The 27617-nt window shown below is 31.5% G+C and overlaps 1 protein-coding gene across 12 annotated transcripts in view; it reads right to left on the bottom strand.

Annotated features, from left to right (window-relative positions):
• LOC143052938 (tight junction protein 1-like) overlaps positions 1-27617 on the bottom strand; it is a 107397-nt gene that overhangs the window by 65292 nt on the left and 14488 nt on the right. For 7 of the 12 annotated variants that reach the window (XM_076226104.1, XM_076226107.1, XM_076226108.1 and 4 more), the window contains exons 2-4: positions 23984-24149; positions 22347-22440; positions 17649-17684 (exon numbers count right to left, since the gene is read on the bottom strand). In XM_076226104.1, coding sequence (XP_076082219.1) covers positions 17649-17684; positions 22347-22440; positions 23984-24149 — 296 coding nt within the window. Of the gene's footprint in view, positions 1-3920; positions 4262-17648; positions 17685-22346; positions 22517-23983; positions 24150-27617 lie in introns of those variants that run through there. The other 5 variants (XM_076226106.1, XM_076226118.1, XM_076226116.1 and 2 more) reach the window with 3 other exon arrangements.

The following is a 27617-nucleotide window of genomic DNA, read 5'->3' as shown; positions in this document are numbered from 1 at the left end:
TTTTTTGTTTATCTCAATTAAAAGTTAATGTCGTTAGGACAGTAATGCGAATTTGATGCGTATTCCAATTCGAATTAGAATTGACGTTAGGACGTTAAACGTTTCGAATGCGAATTAAACTAATTCGAATTAGTTAATGCGAATCGAATTCGAATTACATGTGAACTCAGCATAAATTCACCTACAATTAAGCTGGGGTAAAATACCATATTTTGAAAGTCACTGAGATTTCTATAATGAACATATTCATAAATCACCATTATCTGACATTTCTTATAATATTTGTTTTAAAATACACTGCATTTGTTAAGAATTTTCTAAATTTCAATAACATTTTAGCTTTCAACCTTAAATTCATTTAATAGGTGACTCCAGAAGGGGAGTTTTTAGAATGAATCAAAACTTTTCCTTGTTGTAGTTTTCTTCAGCAAGATAATTTTTCTGTAAAAAGTGACACAAAAAATTGCACAAATCTCACCTTTTAATGGCTTATTAAGGAGACTCCAAAAATAGTTTTTAACTTTCTAAATTTACTCCTGTTCGAAAGAAAAGATATGCGGAATGTAACAAAATTTTACCTTATTTAGTCCTGTTGAATTGTAGGTAGAATGTAATTTTATATTGAAGAGTAAATGGAGATCTGTCGAGTTATTTATGACCTCCTTAACCTATATTATAATCAGAATATCATATCATATTTTCATAAAGTTTAAAATTTGCTGAATTAAGGCCATTTATAACAAAAGTTAAGAATGAGGATCAATCTGACTACGACAACACTTAGTTTGAACCCCATCAGTGGCAGAACCCCCCTTTTTTATGGACGATCAATGCATTTGAATGAGGACATGAAGTTGGAACCCCCCTTTTTAAAATGCCATTGATATTTTCTTAGGCTAGGTTAGAATAATTCAGCCGTTATATTCCGCTGATCTACAATGGCTAGAAAGATGGGAGAGAATGCTGCTCAGGGACCTAATTGGATTGAATAATTCAAGTTGTGCTTATTCCCAAAATAAAGGGGAAGGGGAGGGGTGGTAGTGTTTTATGTGTCTCAAGGAGTGGGGGAAGATCCATAAGGGGCCTTCAGCTCCAACTTTGGTTAGATTGAGGACTCTTTGAAACATTACCCATTTCCATTCTTAATTTGATCTTTCCAAAATAATATCATAACTTGCCCAAACCATCTTAATGTCAGCTTATTAGTTTTGATTGGTAATTCCAAAATGTTCAGTTATTGCCACTGTATTACTTAGGGGTTTTGTGTTCCTTAAAAAAAAGATTTTGCAAACCCTTTAATTAATATCTTCTTATACTTGAGCATTCCCTATTTTCTGTCAGGAAAAAGGAAGGTAGGTAAAGAAGGAGAGGACGCTAGTAAAAGACTGACTTGTGTGACCATTTCTTTAATCTATGTCAAACATGTTTTATGTTTTTTTATTGGAGATGGCCTATAGGTATATATATGATAGTGATTGCTGTTCCATCAGGCCTCTCTTAAAAGTAAATTTATTGTTATTATTAGTACTAATAATTTTAAAGGCCTCATATATAAATTAGCATATTTTGAAAACAGTATTGTCTTTAAAATGTAGTATGCCATTTATTTTAAATTCCTAATGGATTTACATAATACCTTAGTCTTAAGTTTAAATGGCAGATTTTAATTCAATTTTCACCTATTTAAAAACAGAGAAATGATGATACAATCTTTCCTTAATCAAAAGTCAAAAACTTTAAATGTTAAGAAATTGCATGAAACCCTATCTTTCTATTCATTATATTAATTTGAGTAAACGTCTAGACTGAGGTTTGATTGGTGTTCTGATTACAGGTAGAGAGGTGTTGAATATAACACTCACCTGGTGAACATTAAGTTCGTTTAAAAACCTTTGATGTCATGATAAGACTCAGGTACATGTCTTTGTTTGTTAATTATTGCAATTAAAGACCACTTTGTGTAGATAGCAATTAGATTATTAATTTTAATTATATAACTTTGTCTGTACCTTGTCAGACAAAATTAATTTACAAGGTTTTATTATCAAGGTAGATAACTATTTTCTAATTATACGAAAATTAAGTGAATACTTTCATGTATTGAAATATTTAGAATATATGAATATTTTTCTCTATAAGAATTGTCCAAGGACAGAATTTTATCTACATATTTCAAAAGAATTTGAATATATTTTTTGAAACAATTATTACAACTAAGTTGCGACATACTGAATTAGATAACAGAACTTGTCTTTAATTGATTTAAAAAAAAAATCATCATAGATTTAACCAGTTATAAATTTTGTTCTCCAGACATGCTTTTCCTCTTAAAAAGCCAAGAAAGTACTGTGAGAGGTAAAGAGCACGAAATTAATACCAAAGACACAAACTAATTAAATTTTGAAAAAAGCCACGTTTCAGTTTCGAAAATTGATATTTCCTTGATTAATAATTTAGACTGACATAATTTTAATCTCAGGGTTTTATTTGGTTTTTTTTTTCATTACAAATAACTTTGAAAACATTATTTGGAATGATTTTATTTTATAATGTTAAAATAAATAAATTATCAAAACTACTTGTAATTTAAATGGCTTCCTACAAGTGCCAAGATATATTCCATTTGTGAGATTGAAATATGACAAAACTTCAAACGAAATAAGTCACAAATTTTCACTTAAACATTATATTTAATCAAATATAAAGAAAAAGAAGATGTGGTATTATTGCCAACGAGACAACTGTCCACAAGAGACCAAAATGACACAGACATTAACAACTATAGGTCACCGTACGTCCTTCAACAATGAGCAAAGCCCATACCGCATAGTTAGCTATAAAAGGCCCCGATATGATAATGTAAAACAATTTAAATGAGAAAACTAACGGCCTTATTTATATAAAGGAATGAACGAAAAAAAAATATTGTTTTTGACAAATTGTGCATACCATTACATGTTGATGACAATTAGTCTTTCCATGATTACTTAAATTATATGATTGCATTATATAAGTTTATCCAAGAAATTCATGATATTTTTTACAGTTATTAAATCCACGAAAATTGGTATTCAGCAAATATCAATGAAGAAAAGAATCTTACCTTGCATTATACGGACATGATGGTAGAATTAAGACTGGATTAAATGATGGCAGATTTATGTATGAGGATTGTAAGTGTAACAGATTATTATGACGTTTTGTATTAAAGTATCAAATTTATAACTTATCTGGCAGACTCCATAAAATTATCACTTTATATATATATCTGGCAAACTTTCTTACAAACGGTTTTGGATTACTATAACTAATGATCAAGTCAGGTTTAAATATACATAATTTATATTAAAACAAGAATGTGTCCTCAGTACACGAATGCCCCACTCGGACTATCATTTTCTATGTTCAGTGGACCGTGAAATTCGGGTAAAATCTCTAATTTGGCATTAAAATTAAAAAGATCATATCATAGGGAACATGTGTACCACGTTTGAAGTCAATTGGACTTCAACTTCATCAAAAACTACCTTGACCAAAAACTTTAACCTGAAGCGGGACAGACGGACGAACAGACAGACAGACGGACGGACGGACAGACGAACGGACGCACAGACCAGAAAACATAATGCCCCTCTTCTATCGTAGGTGGGGCATAAAAAATCTTTTCTATACTGTGGATTCATTACTATTAGTTGTATATCATTTATTTTTGTGAAGTTGAATCATATTATGAAATGGTCTTCCAAATTCAAATTTTCAATTAGTTTATATGAAGAAGACTTCTGTAAAACACAGAAATCAAATACCTAAAAATCCTTTTTTTTCCTTCTAAATATGAGACAATCAGTCCTAGAATAAAATGTGAGCAACACTATATATACATGTAGGGGAATAGGGCTCAAAACAGAATAGTAACTTACTTGAACCTGTCCGTTAACTCTGTCGTACAAGAAATTGACATTTTTCTGGATCCTCAAATCATTGAGGCTTTTAGACCATCTGAGTGGATCATTGCGTCTAAGCGCGTTAAATGAATAGGCTTTCCTCATCATTTGTTTGAAGATATATTTTTCACTGCAATAATTCTTCAAGAAAATTACTATTCCAACATTTCCTTTTTAATAATTTTACTTCATTAGTTGCAAGTATTTGAAATCACTATTTCAACATTTCTTCTTAGTTTTTACTTCATTAATTCGGGTATTTTAAATCACTATTTCAATATTTCTTCAGTCATCAATTGCAAATATTTAAAATCACTATTTCAACATTTCTCCATATTTTTTTTCTCTTCAATCCTCAGTAAATAAATAGCTGATCCCTTTAGTTAAAATCCTCACAAATATTCTAATCCAAATTCATAAATGGAAATAACTAAAGAGTTGTATAACGTACATGTAAATTTGTCATTATATCTACATGTATGTAATACCTGAATACATAATACATTCATTGACAAGAATTTGTCAAGATTTCATACTTTTGTGTCATCTACTACATGTGTTTGGTGTATATCACACTTCATACACAATTCATGCACATTTATAATCTTATATAGCTACACAAAATGCAGATATTTCTATTCTGTCTTCAAGTTTATGTGATCTCAGTGTTATAATCCTAACTAAAAATAATGAAAATGTACCAAATGTTACACCATGTCTAAAAATAGCTATCCAATTTTCAGCCTATTGTTTCTATATTATATGTAATCCTCTCTAATCTACATATTACAGGTTTATTTTCCTAGTTTTTTTTTCTCCTCAATAAACAACTTTAACATTGGTTTGTGACGTCTTCTCCTTAATTTAACATAAACAGTGTAAACCAAGTCACCAACGTTAGCATAGAGAACATTAGCTATTAATTTTCTCCATAGGTGAGTTTTTCTTTACATGTACATGTATGCCACAGTTCGTTACTCTGTATTATGTTAAAATCCTACTTGTATCAGAGTTAATCCTTATAGAATACAATAGTCACTCTCAGGTTAAATTCTCAGGGGGTTTAAATATGACTGGTCTTACTTCAGCTAAAGTAAATCTTATAAATCGTTGTTTTCTGGTCGGATAATGTCATAAGCCAATTACTATAATCAATTTAAGTCTGAGAAAGGTGATAACAAATGGTGATAACAAATTTGTGCTTTTATTCTATCCACAGCCAGCGGAGGAACGATAAAAAATCTCAAGCTTTCACTCTTTAAGTTTGAAATTTCATTTCTTTTTTTTGTACAATGTACATGTGAAGCAATTTTAAATGTGAAGCACTATAAAGACTGTATCAATATAGGTCCTTTACAAATTTCAAAGTTTAGTTTCTTTCAATTGTTCTTTGAATCTTTATCCTATACATTTTTCAATAACTGTATGAAACTGAAGTTTTGTATCTCACAAACTCACGAAAAAATTGTGAAAAAAAATCACTTCTATAAAAGTCTCCACTCAAGATAATCAACGAAACAATGTCAAATTTCTCAAAATATGTCTTCACTTGTAAAATAATTTTACAACAGATTCACATCTAAATCTTAACTCTTCACATAAACTCTACAATAACTCCAGAAGACCAGCTTTCCATATGTAACTATTAAGAATGTGTACAATTCTAGAGAGCAGCCCACACTCCTCATCCACGTAAAATGGGTGTGCATAAATTAAGACGGCATTCCAAATTAAGATGGCGGTCCAAATCTCATCCACATAAAATGGGTGTGTATGAATTTAGACAGCGGTCAAAACCTCTTCCACGTAAAGGGCCTTTAAGGGGATTTGTATGATCTTAGATAGCGGTCCAAATCTCAATAATGTAAAAGGGTATGTATGGATCTACACAGCGGTCCACATTACTCATCCACTTTTAAGCTAGACAGCGTTCCAAATCTCATCCACGTAAGGGGGATGTGAATCAATCTAGACAGTCACACCATACAAGCTGTTATCTGGTAAAAATGTCTGCTCCATTTAAGGCACACACGAACCAGAAAATGATGTTAATATATTAGTATGTTGTAATCTGTGGTGTAATTGAGTTATCACCTTATTAATTTGTATACATTAAATATGTAATCACCTCATTATAAATCTCTGACAATGTTATAAATCTCTGACTATGTTATAAATCTCTATGTTATAAATCTCTTGACTATGTTATAAATCTCTGACAATGTTATAAATCTCTGAATTTGTTATAATGAGGTCAATATTTAAATGACCCTGGTTTTCTACACTATGGATCTAGATGAAGTTTATGAGATTTTTTAGTTACCTCACTCATAGGTTTCTTTGAATTATAAGTTCAAATTTTGACGCAGTTTCAACAGGTATGAGCGATGCTTTGAACAACCCTTTTAAACCTTTTTTTATTAAAAAGTCAAGCTCTTTACAGTTCTGAGCTACTTTTACTCACTTAATTTGAAAATCCAATTGTTAGTTTATCTGGACCTCCTAAACAAATTTCTGTTGTCAATGATATAAGTAGCACTCTTCTGAAATACTTTGTAGGTACTGAGCATGCTTCGTAGTAGAATGCAAGTATCACTTAACAGTAAAACCATGTACTTAAATTTTAAGCCACAACCAACTACAACATAGTCTAACACTCAGAATTTCGTCAAATCTTTTTTTCCCTGGTGGTTCTTGTAGAAAATCTGCAGGTCCTCACTATTAATTCTATTAAAAAAATACTAAAATTGTGTCAGTCCTATGCCAAATTTTGGTGGTGAAATCCTGAGGACCACCACTTTTCACGAACTCTGTAACACTTAGAAACAGATTTGATATAACTTGTAATGACAATTGCTGTTCTCACTAATTATTCAAATCATTAGTCTATTGCATCATAAATGTGTCAAACAGTTTGTATTCCATTCACAAATCAAAAGGCTTCCACTATAATAAGTAGATAGCACTGTATCCAATATATGTTACAATCCAACCCAACTCATTTTATAAAGCCATGATTATTAAGTCCAAAATTCACAATGAAATTATCAAAACTTCTGAATGTTTTATAAATTTGGTTCTGCTCAAGCTGGAATAGAGCCGTTACATGACTGAATTTTCAAAGTTAGACATTTCATACAAACTTTTGTCACATATTTACTAAAACATTGAACTTTCTCTGATTATTTTCCAATTAAACTCCAACTGTCAACGATCAGTAACATTCTTATGATATTAACATGTAATAAACTCTAAATAAACGCCACATAAACTCTGATTATAACCATATCATACACATATATTGTCAGAGAAATCAGAGAAATCAAAATTCCTTTAGGCTTTTATAAATTTTATGTAGATTTGGGAAAATATTTTAATTACAAAATATTCACATATGTTCCTTGGCTATTATGAAAGAATAGGATTTATTGTTAGTTGCTTTGTGTCCAGTGGCAAATAGTATATATTGCTACTTTTTAAATCCAAATATGCAAAAAAATCTATTTTTAATGTTGGAAACTCACAGACACTGGAAACTTTCATCTTCAATATTTTATAAGCTTTACAAAGTCACATCTGAAACTCAACACCTTTGCCCACTTTCAATATGTGAATATAGTCAAAAGTTTCTAATTAACTTCTTCATGTCCAAATAAATCCCGTCTTCTTAGTTATTTTTCTCTTAAAAACAAAAGATCCAGAAGTTCTTGACCATATATAAAAGTATATTTAATGTTGAAATTCAAATCCAGTTGTCATTAAAATTTACTGTCATGAGTTTGAACATACAGCACGCTATTATAAATCATTTCAGTAATAAGTCAGTTGCAAAATATTTCCGATCACTTCCATGGACTTAAAAATTCCTTGGAGTTCGTTATTTTTGTTATTTACTAGATTCTTATCCACATATTTTGTGTATTACTGGTGGTCTAGTACACTGAAGTAAACAAACTATTAGATTACACGGTGGAATGTCACCGAAAAAATTTAACCCTCAAGCAACAGTTTTTTCCCCAGTCCAGTATAATTATTTCTATCTAGTTATAAAATCATTCATCAGAAGTTTGTTTATGTTAGGAATCTTGTTGTTTTTTTAATGAAATGATTGGGACGGTGATGGAATGTTAATATTTATTTCTGTCATATTTAATAGTTATATAAACATATTGACTGTTGGTACTAATTGGCAGTGAGAACAAATGGCCAGTTTAACAATGGCCTTTGTCACTTTTCTTAAACTTGATATCTGGATCTCCATTTAGCTTCAGGTTCATGCACAGTGGTTTAGGAAATCTAGAACAATCATAATACATGTATGTGCTCTTCAACCAACATTTTTCCTTATTTTTATACTGGCTCAGGTTGGAGAGTACATACATGTAATGGTATTAAAAAGAATTCCAGAGCCCTGTAGAAATGCTCACTGTAACTCTAAGATGAAGAACAACAATACAATACATGGTAGAAGAAAAAAGTTCTATTCTATAAGATGTTATTAAATTTAGTGTTATCATCATTTACTCCATCAAAGTAACTAAAAATTTGTATTTTGTCCAGTTTCAAATTTTTCCTTTTTCACTGGTCCATGAAAATACCCATACCTGCCAACTTTCACGATTTAGGTGTGTACTACACGATTTTGACCTTTGTCACGATTGCACGATCGTGTTCCTGAAAAACCCTCTAAAACACGATTTGGTGAAAATTTACACGAAAAATATTGATGTTCCCGATTTTGAACTGTGTCCAATGGAGGAAAATCGTGTTCAGCCAATCAAATTGTGTGTTTCTCATGATCAAATTAATCAGCCAATCAAAAACGTTTTCTCTCAAGATTGTTTTAACATGCTAGATATTGAACTTGTGTTGTATTCCTCTGTTTGTTGGTCAGAATTGTAAAAACGTGAACATGGCAAATGATTTTTCAACTGCAAGGAGGTTCTTACACTGAATAAGAATAAAAGCATGGCTGACTGACAAACTTCAATGATGCAGTACTACCATGAATATAATAAATAGTAGTTTATTCACTAATTTATTGACATTACATGTACACTTACTGTAACATAATTTTATCTATGTATTCAATCATTTAAAGGATAATGTACTCTTCATTATTTTCCACATGGAACCCCCCCCCCCCCCCCACATCAACATGAGGAATCCCTTAAATGAGGGACAACCCTTAGTCAAGGGGTCACTCTTGTAAAAATTAAATAGGAAAATGTAGATTTGTTAACTTAAAAATGGGAAATTCTGACATTATATTTGGAACAGCTTTTCTAAATAAAGAGTCCTATTATTTTGAATAATAAAGAAGATATAAGGCCAAGAACATATCAAAATTCTTGGACATGTGTTGACCATATAATACCAGATAGACAATGATAGATCATAAGATGTACAGTTCTTTGGGAAAAGTTTCTTCAAATAATATGAATGCTCATTTGTACTTAAAAAGTGGCTTTTAATGTCCTAACATTGAGGGGGGATCCCTATGTGTTGTTCCCAACCTGATAAAAGTCCTTCTTTGTGTATAATTTTAAATTGGAAAAGTCAACAACTATTTAGTATCCTTACACATGAAAATAATTCCTGGTCTTACAGCTACATGTTCATATTTTCTGCTGATATAATAACTAGAATCATGCAAATAAACTTAAAAAAAGGGATGTAAGCTCATCTTACAAATCATGCAAAAATGACACTTTTTCGCGCAAAATAGTCGTCGCAAAGAATTTTAAACTTTGAAATTGTTGTCGCGCGCTAAAACCCCCATGGGCATTTTCAAAAGTTGGCAGGTATGAATACCTATCACATAAACATTGTTTTCTTATTACAGAAAATGTAAAAATACAAATTTAACAGCAATAGTGAATAGATAAAACTTCCTTTGTTAAACCCCCCTTTTTTACAAATTCAGGATTTGCACCTGTTGTGCATTTTTAGAAAAGAGGGCAGATGACAATTTAGTTAGTCAGTCAAGGTTTACAGAAAATTCTATGTTATTCAAAACCTTATTATACATAACATTATACATGTAAATTTATAAAACTTAATCTTTCAAAGAATGCAATTTAAATCTCAAGGTATGTGTCAAATTTGTGCACCTCACAATAATCAAATTGCATATTTAAAATCATTAAATAATAAGACATGAATACAAAATTAACTTGTTTTCAATTCTCGGATATAATTGTAAGGTATAAATCTACTGTCATTAATGTAAACAACATTACAGGGGGTAATAACAACAGGTAGATATACAGGTGAGACACACAGGTGAGACACACACCTGTACCATGGCATGTTACTGCATACATCACATGTAGCATGCATATTATCCGGGAATTATTTGGTGGTATGTCATTAAGTCTAACTTGTCTTGATTGCCAGCTGGTCAAACTAAGAAATTCTCCTCACAGGCAATGACTCCAAAGGCAGAGGTTGATATGGCATCTAAAATGGGTCATACCACTGATGCACTATACTCTCACTTAAGTTTGTAATCATAGGGTTGGGGAAGCACCTGCTAAAAAAAAATAGAACTTGAAGTGACATGCACCAAAGGAAGCGGTTGATATGGCCTCTGAAATGGCTTATACCACTGATGCCCTGTAGACTCCAGCCTCCAGAATAAACTTTTGAGTCCACAAGCTCAAAACTCAGCTTTTTGACTGAAAGCAATTTTTCAAGCCAATATCATAGGACTTGTGGTTGTGTGTGAAGTTTGTCATCATAGGATTGGGGCACAGTTCTAGTCATATAGTTAAATGAAAGACAATACAATTTTAACAGTAATTAAACAAGTATGTTTGTTCTGGTACAAAATTGCCTAGTATTATTAGAGGTGTGCCTGTTCATGGGAAACTTATACAAAGAAGGTCACATGATCTGGTAACTCTATAAGAGTCCATTAGCTAACAAACCTAGGTGGCTGGAATAGAGACTAGATTTTTTGGGGGTCAACAGGAAACAGTGTTAAACAGATAATTTGCATATGAGGAAGAAAATCATTGACGTTTTATCTAAACTGAAATCAAGACTATGAAACGAAAACATCACATGCAACACAGATATATTTCTTACAGGAAACAGTTTACACCGTAGAAAAGGGTTACTTAAACTTTTTCTAAAGGAAACCTTGTCAGATTTTGACAGCAAACAGCTATTAAACCAAATGGTAGACCTGCTAGTGACAAGCATAATCTATTCTATTAAACAAGAAGACCTCATTTTGCGATTGTTTCTCTTCCTTCCACAATAAATTAAACAGCATGCCTTTGTGTCCTATATGTACCATGCAGAGTCGCACTTGTCATCCTCGCTTTAGATTATTCAGTTTGGTTTTATGGGAGGAAAACGTAAATAAAGGTGACCAAATATTGTTTCCGTCATCAAAAAGACTTTGAAGACTAATGAGACAAAACTTCCAATTAGGACTTTAAAATTACACATAATTTTCATAGGTACTTTTTGCTTTTTCTGTATTTATCCTTGTCTTGTCTCCGTATGAGCCTCCTTTAATTAGGAGCACCACCATGAGTTATGGCGTATAAAGAATGACATTTGGAGCCTGTATCGTTACAGGTTAATGTGAGCATTTGCCTACCCAATCCCCCAGCCAAGCTGTGACGGGCCTTATACCAGAAAGTTAACCTTCCCCAGACAAAATGCACTAAAATAAAACATACTATGAATGGGAGGAAGTTGAGAGTCAGATCTACTCTAACATTGATTAAACTATGAACATTCATATGTACCTTGTTGATATTTAAACTAATATTTTCTAAGTTATAATTCTATTTATCTCTGGTATTTACAGATGATCCCAGTGTAAAGAGAGTTTTACTATGATTTAGATCTAGATCAAGGTTTAACTTACAATGTAATCTTCATTGCTCAATAAAAACAAACACTTACATAACTATGATCTCCTTAACAATGTCACATAGGTAGTACAATAGTTAAATCTGACATGTTTCAAGTGGCACATGATACCAGATTAGAAATTTTCTAAATTTTTTAGAGATATTTTTTACTGTTAAATATGTTATTAGAGGCTCATTAAGGTAAACGAAAAATGTGAATTAACAGAATTTCAAAGCAGACTTATTGTGATGATTAATTATATTCTAATTCAATCTTTTTTGAGTGTTTTAGTAAATTTTTGAAAGTGGCATTTAATTCTATATTCTCTATTACTTTTTATACAATACGATCACCTGCCCGCCCACTGTACATCCCACGGAAGTCCAGTTAAAAATCATGCAGTTCTTTCAAATTCTAACAACATTTAGCAAAAGTAGAGAAAATATTTTTAAATGAATATATAAATGTTAATAAATAGTTTGAATACCATGAAAAAATCTCTTTACTATTTAAAATTTGGCTTAAAATCAGACAATACTAATATTTACCTTTGTGAAGTGATGTACAGAATTCCTGTATATCAATCAATCATACATTACTCCAGAAATAACATGAATAAATAAAATATTGTCTTGTCAAAACAGTGGCATCAAGTCATTGATCCTTGATGATATTATTAATGGTAAATCACACCAGAACAATGTTGTACACAGATTGTGGCATATTTGAACCTGAAGATTTTAGTTTTTAAATATAATTTATCCTTTTCTATAAAGATTGTGGCATATGAATTCAGATCATTGGTCAAATGTAACTTATCCTTTTCCTACAAAGTTTGTGGCATATGAATTGATCAGAGTTCTGACATCATTCCAGGATAAAATACAATGTAAAGAATGTGGCATCATTGATTGAGAATTGATTTACTATTTATAAAATACAAACCAGAGCTATCTATTTCTCAAACTTATCTGAACATAAGATAGGATCAAGGGGTTTTACCAGGCTCAACATTCCACACAATTTTGTTTTCCATTTCTGTTTGTAATTTTGTGATTGTTACAACATAGAATAAGTTAGTTTACAAATATTTTTGGTTTGAGTATCATAGAAGATTCAAGAGAAATTATTTGTCAAAAAAAGCAAGTCTACAGGTAATTGTAGAAAAGTTATGAAACTGCTGGCCACAAATTAGGACACACACCATTTGCACAGAAATTTATTATTGTTTTTAAATCCATGATTGCAAAGGAATTTCAAAAAGGCACCTAACTGATTGTTGACGTTCAACCCAATTTTCAGAGTCCATGGAGTTAAGGACGTTTAGCGATTCTAATTCATCTTCTGTGGGGAAGAGGGACGTTTGACATCACTTTCATCTTTGGTGTGATAAAGGAAGCTGAAGTATTAGAAGAGATTGACTTACCTTCTTTAGTGTTTCTCTTATATCAGTTTCAGTATTAAATATCTGACTTCATTTAAATGTACATCAAGTTAATTTTGAGGGTGCAGTGAATAAAATTAACATGATACATGCATTTGATTGTGATTCAACAGGATTATTTAACTTAAAAGCTGACAGAAATATGTAAAACTATAGCAATATCAAATAAAACCTGTAGACTACACTCTCCCCCTAATTATGTATTCAATATACATACTTTTCTTGGGAGTTTACCTATTTATATTGAAAGAAAAAACCTCAGATGACAATAACATAGATCACATTAAAATATAATCTAACATTCCTATGTTACTTCAGGATTATCATGTCATTACCATAAAAACCTCTGTTTACATCAAATAAGATTAGGAAGTCATTTAAATAAATTTGCATAATTTATATTAAATAGTGCTCATCTTTCAATCTGGTGGTACTTATAGTCCCCATTCTGATTTGAAAGATTTTGTTTACATAAATAAGAAATAAGTCCCCCCTTTTTGGAAGTCATTTAGCTGCTGAAATAACAATACATAAGTTGGGAAAAGAATTGCTTTTCAAATCAATGGCCTAGATTCAGAAAAAGGTTTGAGAGCTTACAAACGATGTTCAACCCAGCCACTTTCTGTATGTGACCGTCTAAAAGTCAGACAGTCATGTGGCCGTAACAGTGGTGGTTACTTTATGACCAGGGGTCACCTCAAGTAATAGACCACTGACAATCAATTTTGAGTCAGTAAAAACTTTGAAAGACTGGTCTTATGCAGCACTTACAATTTAAGGACCACAATATACATTGCATTAAGAGAAGCAAGAAGACTTAGAGGAGAACCAAACAGAATTCATTTCACCCTAATGGTCAGCCTAAGGTCAGTTCTGATGATGACCCTTGATGACCTCATCTCTAGCTGTACAAGAAGCCCTATTTATTTCAATGATGGTATGTCTGCTTGGTGAACCAGTTTGACATATTTTACATTCATTGATTGATTGATGTTTAACACCACTGTCAGCACTATTGTGTTATTCAGTGTCATTGTTTTAATTGGTGGAGAAAACTGTAGTGCCTGGACACAACCACCAATCTTCTGGATGAAAACGCTCTGCTATCCCACTGTACTAAGATTTAACTAAGAGAATGACCATTTTTTTTCATATCATGCAGTCATCAAATTACTTTTTCTTTTCCAAGTACTCAACATTAATTCATTAATTACAAAAACTCTCAATCAGAATCAATTTAGTTTTTAGCATGTGCTTGTTCAAAATATTTCCAGTATCACAATTTTTTAAGTAAATTTTAACAATAATGTTCCTTAATACATAAGTCATAATAACAGGTATTAAATTCAATTTCTACATACCCACTGTTATAAATCCTTTAAATAAATCACAGATGATACAAAAATCAAGTTGAAAATTTCAAAAATGCTGGCATTTAAATAATCCACACACTAACAGGACATGTAATCCTAATTTAGAATAGGTTTATAATAGTATGACAGTGATGAATTTCACCTCTATAAATATGTCAAACTAAACACTCAATGGAGTTCTCTCCCTTTGTTATAACAATGAAAACCAGTAATATAACACAATATGATGGGAGATTTTATAACAGATGTGAATATATTAGGGAAATATCGTAAAATTGTCATTACGTGGAAATATCATAAAAATAACATTATCCAGTAAACAATAATAACCAAATCATAAAAATTATAAAATCATTGGGACAGTGTCTGGACAATTCTGCATAGAAAATAAAAGGCTTTGTTTTACTTATTCAAATCTGTTACATTATGAAGATATAATAAAATTAAAAGCCTTATAGCATTTGGAGAATATGCCTACATAACACACACTTTATGCCCCATTCGATATGTATCTTTAAGACACAACGCCCCTCTCACAATTCCCTGTCCAGTGAACCTTAAAATCTGGGTCAAACCATAATTGGAGATGAAAAGTATAAAATTTCACATCATAATGGACAAGAGTATTAAGTTTCAAGTTAATGTGCATACATCTTCATGTAAACTACCTTTAATAAGGATGCTCCCAGTTCTTCTTTTCAATTTTTTTCAGATATAATCCTCTGGTTGTCGAGCCTTCGACTTTAGTTGAAAAAGCGAGACATAGGGATCCTACATTCCATCGGCGTCGGTGTTGTCGGCGGCGTCCACAAATATTCACTCTATGGTTAAAGTTTTTGAAATTTTAACAACTTTCTTGAAATATCCTGGATTTCTACCAAACTTGGACAGAAGCTTGTTTATGTTCATTATTAAAGATAGTATCCAGGAGTAAATTTTGTAAAAACAAAAATTCCATTTTTTCCGTATTTTACTTATAAATGGACTTAGTTTTTCTGCCAGGAAACATAACATTCTCTCTGTGGTTAAAGTTTTTAAAATTTTAATAACTTTTTTAAACTATCCTGGAATTGTACGAAACTTGGCCAGAAGCTTGTTTATGATCAAAAGATAGTATCCAGAAGTAAATTTTGTAAAAATAAAATTCCATTTTTCCCGTATTTTCTTATAAATGGACTTAGTTTTTCTTCCAGTTTACATTACATACAGTCTGCAGTTAAAAGTTTTTAAAACATTTTGCCAATTCTTAAACTAGCCTGATTTTTTACCAAACTTGGACAGAAGCTTCTGACAATCAAAAGATAGTCTCAAGAGGAATAATTTTATTGATTTTTATCATTATTTTTGTTGAGTGTGTGATTAACAGCAAAATAGGCGAGACACTGAGTTCTGCGGAACCCTTACACATAATTTTTTTTTTTATCCATATAAGTCATTATCATTGACTACTAAATCCTGTTTATCTTTTCAATTTTATTACAGTGTTCTCTCCAGAAAATTTATAGACTGTCATCTGGTATCTTCCCCGTCTTTTTATTATTTCTGACACAAATTGAATATATGAATATATAGGTGCAAAATTTAGAAAATAATTGGTCTACATAGATATAAAATTTGGTCAGATAGATTATCTTGGTAATAATTAATAAATATATTCAGGAAAAGTCGTAGTATCAGGAACAAGACATCTATATATGGACATTTTATCTTTTGATAAGAAAGAAAATCATAATTAACAATTAAAAATCTTGGTTAATTATATTTCTGGTTAGCGATCACAAATTAGAGGTCAAACAGAGGTCAAATGTCCACATGTAAAGGTTAAGTATTGTCAATAAAACTGCTGAGTAATCAATTATTAGATGATCAATCAAAGTTTGTTATTATTCATAGTTTGTAAAACAACAAAAAGTTCTTCAGGATATATCATATATATCTACAGGAAAAAGTTGATTCCATGTGACGTTAAAAATTAAATCAAAGAATCGTCACTGCTGAGATCCAGCAAATTTTCAGCTAGTCAAAATTTCAGGACAAGAATTTCAATTTTTTATTTCATTGCTGACTAAAATGAGATGAATAGTTCAAAATTTGATTTCTACCAAAAAACATTACTTCTTTATTGTAAAAAATAAGTGCCAACAATAAAACTTGGGAGAATCTGCTTTGTGAAATTTAACTGTGTTCCAACATAATCATGGAATATTAATAGTGTCAAAAATTCTGATATTATTGTTCCATTATAATCATAGTATTGAAGTAACATATAAACGCCCTATATATCAAACCTTCCACCTGTATTCTGTGGATACACATGCAACATATATATTAACCAAACCTTTATATACACATCATTATACAGAAGTGGTAGAGATGTCTGAATTGTGTAGTTGTCACATAACAAGTATAGGAAGAGAGGAAACAAGAAAATATTCTTTCAAATTACAACTTGTATGCATACATGTATATGTACAGTCTGTTGGTGCCAAACTGTTTTAGTGTTTCTCTTACTGGAAAAGAATTTTGAACTTTTCACCTTTATATTCAACCAAAAAATCTTAAAAGTTCTGTCTGACTGACTAATTTTTTGTCTGTCAGTTTGCCTCCCACCAGAGATCAGTGATTGTCTCAAATTAAGTCTTGACCACTAGCAAAAGTTTTCACAATAACTTGTCCTTAAATGCTGCATGTTTTTCACAACATAAATAGTTCTTAAGTATTTTTTTTCTCACAATGAATTAAACCAAAAATACAGTTTTATGAATATTTTTAAAGACAAATTTAGGAGATATTTATTCCAATCGATGAACTGTTTTTTTCTTTTTCAGAAAAGTTAATTTTAAAGCAAGTTAGAATTCACATTTTGAGATGGTGAATGGGTTCATTATCTAGGACATTCTCGACCATTATTGAAGGGGTCATTATTTAGGACATTCTCTACCACAACTGATTTACAAACATCACATCAAGTTAATAAATTCCATATATGACAGGTCAACATGCGGAACTCACCTTATTTTTCTTGACTGACGAGCTACGTTTTAATCCCTTCATTTTAAAAGAAAACATAATCCACTGTTTATTACAATGTCCAAAATAACCAAAGAATTGTTATAAAAAGTCTACTCAATTCCAAAACGAGGCTCGTCAAAAGACAAGTTGTTTAATTGCCTCTAAACAACAGACAGTGCATACAATTATAAAGTTTGATAATTTTATCCATTTTTCACTTCTTCGTAAAAACCATTAATTTATCAACACACAACAATGTAGAATATATGATCTGTAATGGTTTGATCCATATACATATAATTATAAATCCAAAAGACAGATTTGTCTTGTTTTATATTTGAATTTAAATTTTTGTTGCCATCGAGACTAATTTATCACAGTATGTATAACATATAAATCATCACAACATTTTCCTTACATTTAAAACACACAAAACTTTCCTCACATATTTATCACGATCTCCGCTAAATCCTGAAAGTTCTACTAGTCAAAATCGCAGATTTGTTGATATATTTCATATACGGTATGTTTTCAAACTATAAAGGATATTTATGCACTCATAATAGTATTATATATCATTACGTTAAGTAAAGTAAATGTTGCACATTTATGTACATGTATATTGCCTCCCCTACACTAACCACATACATATACAATGTACATGTATAAACACAGTTATAGATAACGTGTGGTCATTTTTTATGACATTAATTACGTTTTATCATGTCATTCACAACAAATTAAACACATACATCTATTGTTACAAAACTATAAATAGATTATTTCCCACCGACTCAATAATTCAAGTTTTTACTCTGAAATTTTCCTTGGTTGAATGATTAAACATTTTTTTCCCCTTTGAACAGAGTTTTGTGTTCCTTTATTTAATTATTGTCCAATATTTTAGATTTTACTGTAAACTTGACATTTCTATTCTATCTACTACTGTAAACTTGACGTTTTTATTTGTAAGATCAGACAATTTGTACTGTTAATTTCTGATCAATGTTACAGAAATATCAATTCACAACAATTGTACATTGTACTCCAACCATCTAGTCCATGAATAAAGGAAAGATTTGTTTGTTCAACTGTATATTGTCCCATTAACGTGAAAACTTTGAATAAATGGACGATATATATGTATTCAGTCTCTAAGTAACGATCCTACTAAAACAGATATGTATATTTTAACGTCCTCGTTCAAATCTAACACTGGTTTAATAAATATCAAAGTTTCTTCTTTGTTCAAGTGGTTATAGATTTTCTACCAGTGAAACTATTTTTCAAAAATAATGTTAAAATTAATCACAATTAAACTTTAAATGTCAAATGCATATTTTCTCATTCAGGACAACCCTAATATGCATATATACGAGTAGCAGATCCTAAACAACAGTGTATCCAACTTTAGAACCACTCAATTTCATGTACAGTAGCAACAACAACAAAAGTTGACTAGCAGAACTCTGTAAATTTCAGTCAAAATTGTCTCGTCTTGAATTTCCTTTTATTTCAATGATCCATAAACCATAAGCTTGATAAGTTTTAATTCCTATGAGGATAGCTGTACATTTAATAATGTGATAGGTTAGCATCCACAACAATTACGCAAAACAGGTGCCCATAATTCTAGAAGAGCCACCGAAATGCGGAAATCATCACAAAGGTCCATAAAAGTAGTCCCACATATAAGTAGATCTATTGTCTCTGAAGAATGCTGAGGTTTATTGCCCTGTCTTGTCTTATTTGTAAACACAGGTCCAAAAAAAAAGAAACTTATTCCAACATATTTTTGTAATCTGAAGGTCTACTTCCACTATGGACCTGTCAAATATGTGGCCTAAACTGTTCTTAATATCTTCTGATTTATGCTGGACTATTCCAATAATCAACTTTATAAACAGCTAGTTATTACAACTGTTATAAAACTTAAGTAAATATTTAGGTACTTAAAACATCCACTTGATAATGCCACAATTAAACAGAAATCATGTGACAATTTTACGACCTCATTAAAGTTTGTCAGACAATTAATTAATTTTTACAATCAAAATAATAAGATATCAAAGTCTACCTTGTCTATACTGGGTTGGTAATAAACAATATTGTCAAATAAATAAATTTCACAAGGAATTTATTGTGGCTTGTTGTTGTTCTTCATGCACTGATAAACATTGGATAACTGTTCAAATCAAGAACAATGGCAAAATTAACGGGAATTTATCCTTTTTTTCCTGCAACCAATTTAATTGCAGCTATTTCCTGTCGGAATATTGGTGCATTAGAAACATGAGAGAACAGTCTCAGGCCTTTGATCTTCTACGTAATACATTTGACAATATACTACTTTGGTTCTATAGAAATCCAGAACTTATTAACTGTTAAATATCAGCTTGTTATAGGTAGCAATCACTCAAATACATCAGTTGTTCTTATGATGACGATTTGAATTATAGATCTGTTTTGAATTCCTTTGTTGGACACAATAAATGATCCTCTAGCTTTAGGGGTTCCTTCAAATTTTTTTGTTGCACAAGAGATTGGCCAACAACTCAAACAGATTCTTCTTTTAACAATGTTTAAAGTATGACTGTTTTTTTTTACATCTTCTTTATATCCTCAGTGTCTGTACTCTACACAGAGTTAACAATAACTATTCTTCTGTTACTCAACAGATATATATTTAGTTATGTCCACAAAAGATTGTCAAAAAATTCTTCATTTAAAGTATGACTGCTTTTTACATCTCTTCATTTCCTCTTTGGATATCAACTTTAAGTATATTCACCAAAGATTGTCAAAAACAAAAAATACTTCATTTAAAATATGAACGTTTTTAAACATTGTTACGATTCCTCTGTTACTCGACAGATATAAAGTATGTTCACAAGAAATTGTCAAAAAATTAAAATTCTTCATTTAAAATATGACCGTTTTTATACATTGTTACAATTCCTCTGTTTCTCTACATATATAAGGTAGTACATTTTGACTCATACTTATTTCACCCTACAACCCACAACAAAAGAATCGTCCAGTATTGACATAGCAAATCAAACACACTCGACGTTCTTACAAATTCTCCTTTTAAATGTCTTTAAATTTGATTTATAATATAGTAAAATTGTTCAATGCTGAAGAATTTAATTGAAGAATAACATTGAACAAAGGTGATCACCTTTATATTGTATTAAATATGTTTTTACATGTTAACATAAAAGTGTGAATTCTTAGTTCAATTTTCTTGTCTCATTTATCATCTATGAGGGTCCGGATGGGATTTATAGATTATCAGAATACTGGGCAAAAAATTTAAAGAAGAGAGAAAATTGGCATAAAAATATAGATTATAAGGGGTAGAATTGTGTAAATTAGGCTGTTGGTTTTCCTTTTGGAATCGTTTCACATTTTTGATGTCCAGACATTTTACAGTATAAGTTTTCCTAATTGATGAAAGCTGTATGATTGCCTATTATAGATCTATTAGAGAATAATGGGCCAAAAATTTTAAGAATAGAGAAAATGAGTTTAAAAATATAAAATATAAAGTGCATAAATTATTATATTTTCATAAATTTTTTCGGTTGGTTTTCTTTTTTTTTAATCATCTCACATTTTTCATGGCTGGGCCTTTACAGCCAATTATACAGTATATGTTTTCCTCATTGATCAAAGCTGTAGCCTGTATGATTGCCTACTATTGCTAACATCCATTCCATTTCAAATCTGTTGAACAGTTGTCTGATTGGCAATCATACAACATCTACTTATTTTTATACTAACATGTACGTATGTCCAAAGCTGTAACAATATCTCAAATGTATGAGAAAAATGGTGGTCCCCGGTAATTAAATTTTAATGGAGGGATCTGATTACCTTTTCTTGCCTTCTCATTTGATTTCAATTTAGATAACAAATATATAAATTAAACATAAATATATCTCCTTATCAGATGGCCAATGGTCAAAGTTCTTACATAGAAGTACCATTAAAGGTGAAATGATCACAATTCAGTTCTAACAATTATTTTTATAATCCAGATTGTTTTATCCCATATTTATCAAAGGAAACAAGATCAAAATTGAGAAAGGAAATTGATAATGTGTCAGAGACAACAACCCTTCCAAAGAGCAGAAAACAGCTGAAGGCCAAGAATGAGTCACGAAAATCCTGCACCTAGAGGGGGGCCTCAACTAGTTACCACCTGAACAAAATGTGTACAAGTTCAATCTAAATGGATGTCACCCCAAATTACAAAACATATAAATGAAGTTAAATATAAAACATACAAGACTAACAAAGGCCGGAGGCTCCCCAGTTGGGACAACAGGCGCAAAAATGCAAAGGGGGTGGGGGATAAATGTTAAACATGTTTTGTAATATCTCAACTCCCTTAAAAAAAAAATTTTTTATTTCATTCAAATTCTGGATTTGGTTTTCCCCTATTAGCCTTTGTCAAATTTGCACTTTTCAAAAAATTGTGCAGAATTTATCTTTGTTTCAAATAATAAAATATTTGGCATAAGTAGAGGTTTATCCTGTCCAGTACTATAGAAAAAAATTCACATGTTTCATTGCATATATGTATATATAAGAAAATATCACACCTGTAAATGCCAAACCCCAATTTCCATGTCTGTCTTACATAACCATGACAAACTGCTGAAAATAAGTTTGAAAACATTGTGTACTTACTTCGTCTATTTCTGTGTCACTTTCCATACTTTTACTGCGAGGTTTACGACTCGGAGACTTCGATCTGTGTTCCTGGTTACTGTCGGAGGACTTACTGAAAATAAACAATAACAGATACTATAGGACTCGGAGACTTAGATCTGTGTTCCTGGTTACTGTCCGAGGACTTACTGAAAATAAACAATAACAGATACTCACTATGGATTCATTTAATTTCGTGAGTACAAATTTCGGAGGATTGAGAAAATTTCCATTTTTGTGGATATTTCATTTCGTAGTTTTTCCAAACTCTTCACAAATTCAATAAATTGGATATTTGAATTCGTAGTTCCCAGGTCACCACGAAATCCACGAACATTGGTATTCAAGGAATTATAATGAATCGACAGTATAAGATTTACATGACTTCTAAGACACATTCTAATTATAACACAGATCTTATATCCACAACTTGCCTATATACCTCTTGTTCATACTTTCTGTTGTGATGGTCTTTATGGGACCACTTGTGAGTTAATGTATTCATTACCTTGGTGTAATCAGGCCTAGGGAACAACTTACTTTCTGTTGTGATGGTCTTTAAGGGGCCACTTGTGAGTTGTTGTATTCATTACCTTGGTGTAATCAGGCCTAGGGATGGACATAATTTTCAACACCAGTGTAATCTCAATACACCTGATTTCACACTAAGATAACAAATTCATTTCTTATGAAGCCTTCTTGTTCTCATTTTTTATAGACAAATCTTTTCTCTGTCATCTTAAGCTAATACATTAACATGATCAAGTTACTTCTCTTTTATTGATTAGGCAAGTATAAAAGCACATGAAAAAAACAACTTTTGTTTCCATAATGATTATACATGTATATATATATATATATATACCTATATTACACTTATTCGTACAAGTGTAAACAGGGTATAACTGTAAAATTATGAATAAAATGACAGAGTTTTACCGTTTGTACCTCAAAATAGGCAGAATAACTGTAAACCTATAAGTTGTATATATAAATTGTTTTGCCTGAGATTCAAATCTTGGAGGGTTGACATTTGAATTTTTATTCTGTTTTAGTTTCATATGAATCAAAAAAAATTAATAGCCAGCTAGATAATAACAATGGCATGTATTTTAGCATTTATTGAGTAGAACATAAATCTAGGGTGCTCGCATAAAGCAGCTTAGCTGCCTAAAAATCTATGGAAGTTTTGTCAACTAAGAGCAGTGTTTTATTTTACCTTTGAGTTTTATTTTTCCCTTCCAGTTTATTCAGACTGGCTAGAGATGAATCTCTCTCTGTTTTTACAGTATATATAAGAGCAGTGTTTGTTTTTTTTACCTTGGAGTTTTATTTTTCCCTTCCAGTTTATTCAGACTGGCTAGAGATGAATCTCTCTCTGTTTTTACAGTATATATAAGAGCAGTGTTTTATTTTACCTTGGAGTTTTATTTTTCCCTTCCAGTTTATCCAGACTGGCTAGAGATGAATCTCTCTCTGTTTTTACAGTATATATAAGAGCAGTGTTTTATTTTACCTTGGAGTTTTATTTTTCCCTTCCAGTTTATCCAGACTGGCTAGAGATGAATCTCTCTCTGTTTTTACAGTATATATAAGAGCAGTGTTTGTTTTTTTACCTTGGAGTTTTATTTTTGCCTTCCAGATTGTCCAGACTGGCTAGTGCTGAATCTCTCTCCGTCTTTACTTGTTGTAGCTGTCTCAGAGCATGATCTCGCTCTTTAAGGGCCAATTCAAATCCCAGTTGCAGGGCCTTTGTTGGTCCTTTCTCATCAGATATTGCTTCTAAAAAATATACATAAATATTGTTAAACTTTTACCTTGATTTTTGTTTCAATCACAGGAAATATTACAATAGCATGTTTGAATTAATACCAAAAATGTTCACTGTAGATGCATTAAAATTTGAGCAATGAAAGATCAGAGGCCTGAGAGAAAAACCAATGTTCTTAAATGTTTCTAATCAACATTTTCATTGAGTGCTATAGAGAATAGTTGATGATTTGTCGAGTCCAGGATCCAAAAGTGAACAACAAAGTTCTAAAATATTTCTTACTTAACAATTTTATCATTCATGTGACTCACGTCTTTAATGTTTTAATGGTATGATAATTCAAGTGACAATTTGGCGACTTTTCCATTATAAAGATAACCAATTATCTCCCTTATATCAATATTGTCTCACTGATTAAGATCAAAAACAAATGACCATAAAATGAGACAGAGATTGGAATTTTAATTGTCTACAATAAAATGCTCATGTTCTTATCTGTTGATAAAACCAATACTACAAGACCTGACCACCTATTAGGCCAAGAAAAAAAATGTTGTGTTATCACTGATTAACATGAAATAAAATTGAGTATGGACATGGGGAAGGTGTCAAAGAGTTCAAAGAGCAGAAAACAGCTGAGGGCCATCAATGAACATGATGAAAATGTGACTGAGATTGAAATTGTATTGTCCACTTATAAATATGCTTGTTAATAAAATACTACCAGTTCTAGGCTCTACATCATTAACTTTACTCAGTGCTAAGGACTTAAGGGAGTGCAAAATTTGTTCTGGTGACACAAAACAGGAATTGTTAAAGTTCAAATTTTGGCATGGTAGCTGATAGCTTAAATTTTGTAGCCCACATATATAGTCCTATACCAGAAAAGCAGAAATTTAAGTAGCTCACGCCAAATTTTTGGGGCCATTGGCGAGTGGGCCATGGCTAATTCAAACCCTGCAAAATCTAATGGTGTGATAGGTTGAATTATCTGTATTCTGAGGATGAGCACGATGTTGATACTTAGAATGTTATAATGACTGCTAGTTCCAGAACACAAATTTGGTAAATAATTGCATTTTTACTCTAAAGAATTTACTTAATTGTACATGAACATGTACACAAAAAATAATTGTTTTAAACTATGTATACAGTACATGTAGCTAAGGATTTAAAATTACTTATTAACAGCCTTACTATTAACAGCCTCCAAAAGACTTATTTTCAAAATGACGTATAATACTTCTTTTTTTCTTTTCTTGGTATGAGCTTCCTATTGTAATGTTAAAATGTTCAATAGGGAGGAAAAACAAGGTTAAAATATATTACATCAAGGTAAAATCCAATATTTATATACAAGTGATTAATCCAATTATTTCACCTGTAGCGAGTTATACTTTCATCAATGACCTCACCTGGGAAGTAAAGATAATTTAAAGTTAACAGGGATAATAATGATGAGAATTAGTCACTAAGCTGATTCACAAGACTTTCTGTCAAATCATCAACAAATAATAAACAAAATATCTAATTTAATGATATTTATTTCCGTTATGGGAACTTAATATGTTTGGTGTGAATTGTCCTGGATTCATTGATGTAATACAGTTAAAGGGAGATAAGTCAAGTTTTCAAATCAACATTGTGTAATGTTTTATTACCACATTATTAATTCAATCATTTTTTCTTTAACAAACCAAATAACTTTAAAATTCAACTAAATAAATCTGACAGATCTAAAAGCTGCTGTGACTACTGATCCTAACAACAAGCTGCAGACCCGATATGGAGGTAATATTATCAAAATATTAGTTAGAAGAATGGACTGAGGATAAGATGATTGCACTCATAGAGCAAAGTTCAATTTGATTGACGTTTTATGTTACTTTCAGCACTATTGTACAATTTAGTTACATTGTAGCAGTCAGCTTTTTATTTCTGGAGGAAAACTGACAAACCTGATTAATTTAGATTAGAGTTATGTACCCCTGTCACGTGTATGTTGGAACCCACAACCTCAGTGTTGACAGGCCATAGGCGGATCCAACCCCCCCCTTTTGTGGGGAAAATTTGGTTGGTTATGTAGGAAATCACTGAAGCATGACTGGAGCCCCCCCCCTTTTTAGGTCAGTCAGTGGTCCTGGCCCCCCTTATGAAAGTTCTGGATCTGCCACAGCAGGGTATTGATACAGAAGTTTGACTGCTAAGACCACTCAGCCACCACTGCCCCGTCCCTATATAGCAATTTTGGGAGAGACATGATAAATAATAATAAGATTGAATCCTCGACCTCGCATATACTAAACTGTTGGGTTGAGATTAAACATTATGAGTTGATAATTAAATGTTTGACTATAAACACTTATTATATGACTATATATCTATAATTAAAACAAAGAAGATTACAATATTAAACTGTCAATTGTTCTTGAACAATTGAGAGGTCTTTCCTTTTGTAATGTAAAATACATGTTCAAACAGACGTAGAATGTATTGAAAAGCTTTAAAACACACTGAAAAACCTTTAAATAAGGTTAAAAACACCAAATTCGCTATATGGGACATGACCTTGACCTTTGACCTTTTGACCTTTGTCAAGGTCATTAGTCCCCAATGTCATTGCCGAAGACCCCATGGGTCTAGGACCTTTGGTTATATAGTAAAAGATGATTTTGTCTTTCCAGAAACCTAAAACAGGTGTTATGCCCCTTAAAAAAAGGTCAAATCTCTTCGGTCAAAATGTAACAAAGTTGTGCCGTAATGACCCAAACATTTTCCACTATTTAAAACTTCTGTAAGTATAATGGTTTCTGAGATTATCCCATAACAAGGTGTTAGGTCAAAGGTCAAGGTCAACATACAAATTTGACCTTGAGGTATTTTTCAAAGATACATAAATTGATGATGATTGGTGAAGATCCTAGGTGTCTACGACTTACGGTTTCTGAGTTTTGGTGGTCAACCGACACCGGTTAATTTTCATAGGGGCATAACCCTACCAATGAGTCGTTGAATCTTTTCGATCCAAATGTAACGAAGAACCAGGGTCTGGTCCTGAACAAATTTCACCCTTTGTTTTTTTTCTACCTAATACGGTTACGGTGTTGGAACGATAACAAGGTTTTTGGGTTTCGGAGGGATTACTCCGAACCGACAAAATATTTCGACTCACAGGGTGAGTTCCGGATAGGTATTCATTACACCGATACAAAGTGTGAACATGAAAGCGACACGTCTTACGGTTACGGAGGCTAGTTTCGTCAAAGTTTGGCGGAACAAAAAGAATAATAATTAAACTGTCAATTGTTCTTGAACAATTGAGAGGTCTTTCCTTTGGTAATGTAAAATGCATGTTCAAACGGACGTAGAATGTATTGAAAAGGTCAAGGTCAACCTTAAAAAGCTCGAAAACACACTAAAAATCCTTTAAATAAGGTTAAAAACACTAAATTCGCTATCTGGGACATGACCTTGACCTT

Source organism: Mytilus galloprovincialis, chromosome 11 (genome assembly GCF_965363235.1).
Source record: "Mytilus galloprovincialis chromosome 11, xbMytGall1.hap1.1, whole genome shotgun sequence".
In the NCBI taxonomy this organism is placed as follows: Eukaryota; Metazoa; Mollusca; class Bivalvia; order Mytilida; family Mytilidae; genus Mytilus; species Mytilus galloprovincialis.
This window is presented reverse-complemented; position numbering and strand designations above follow the sequence as displayed.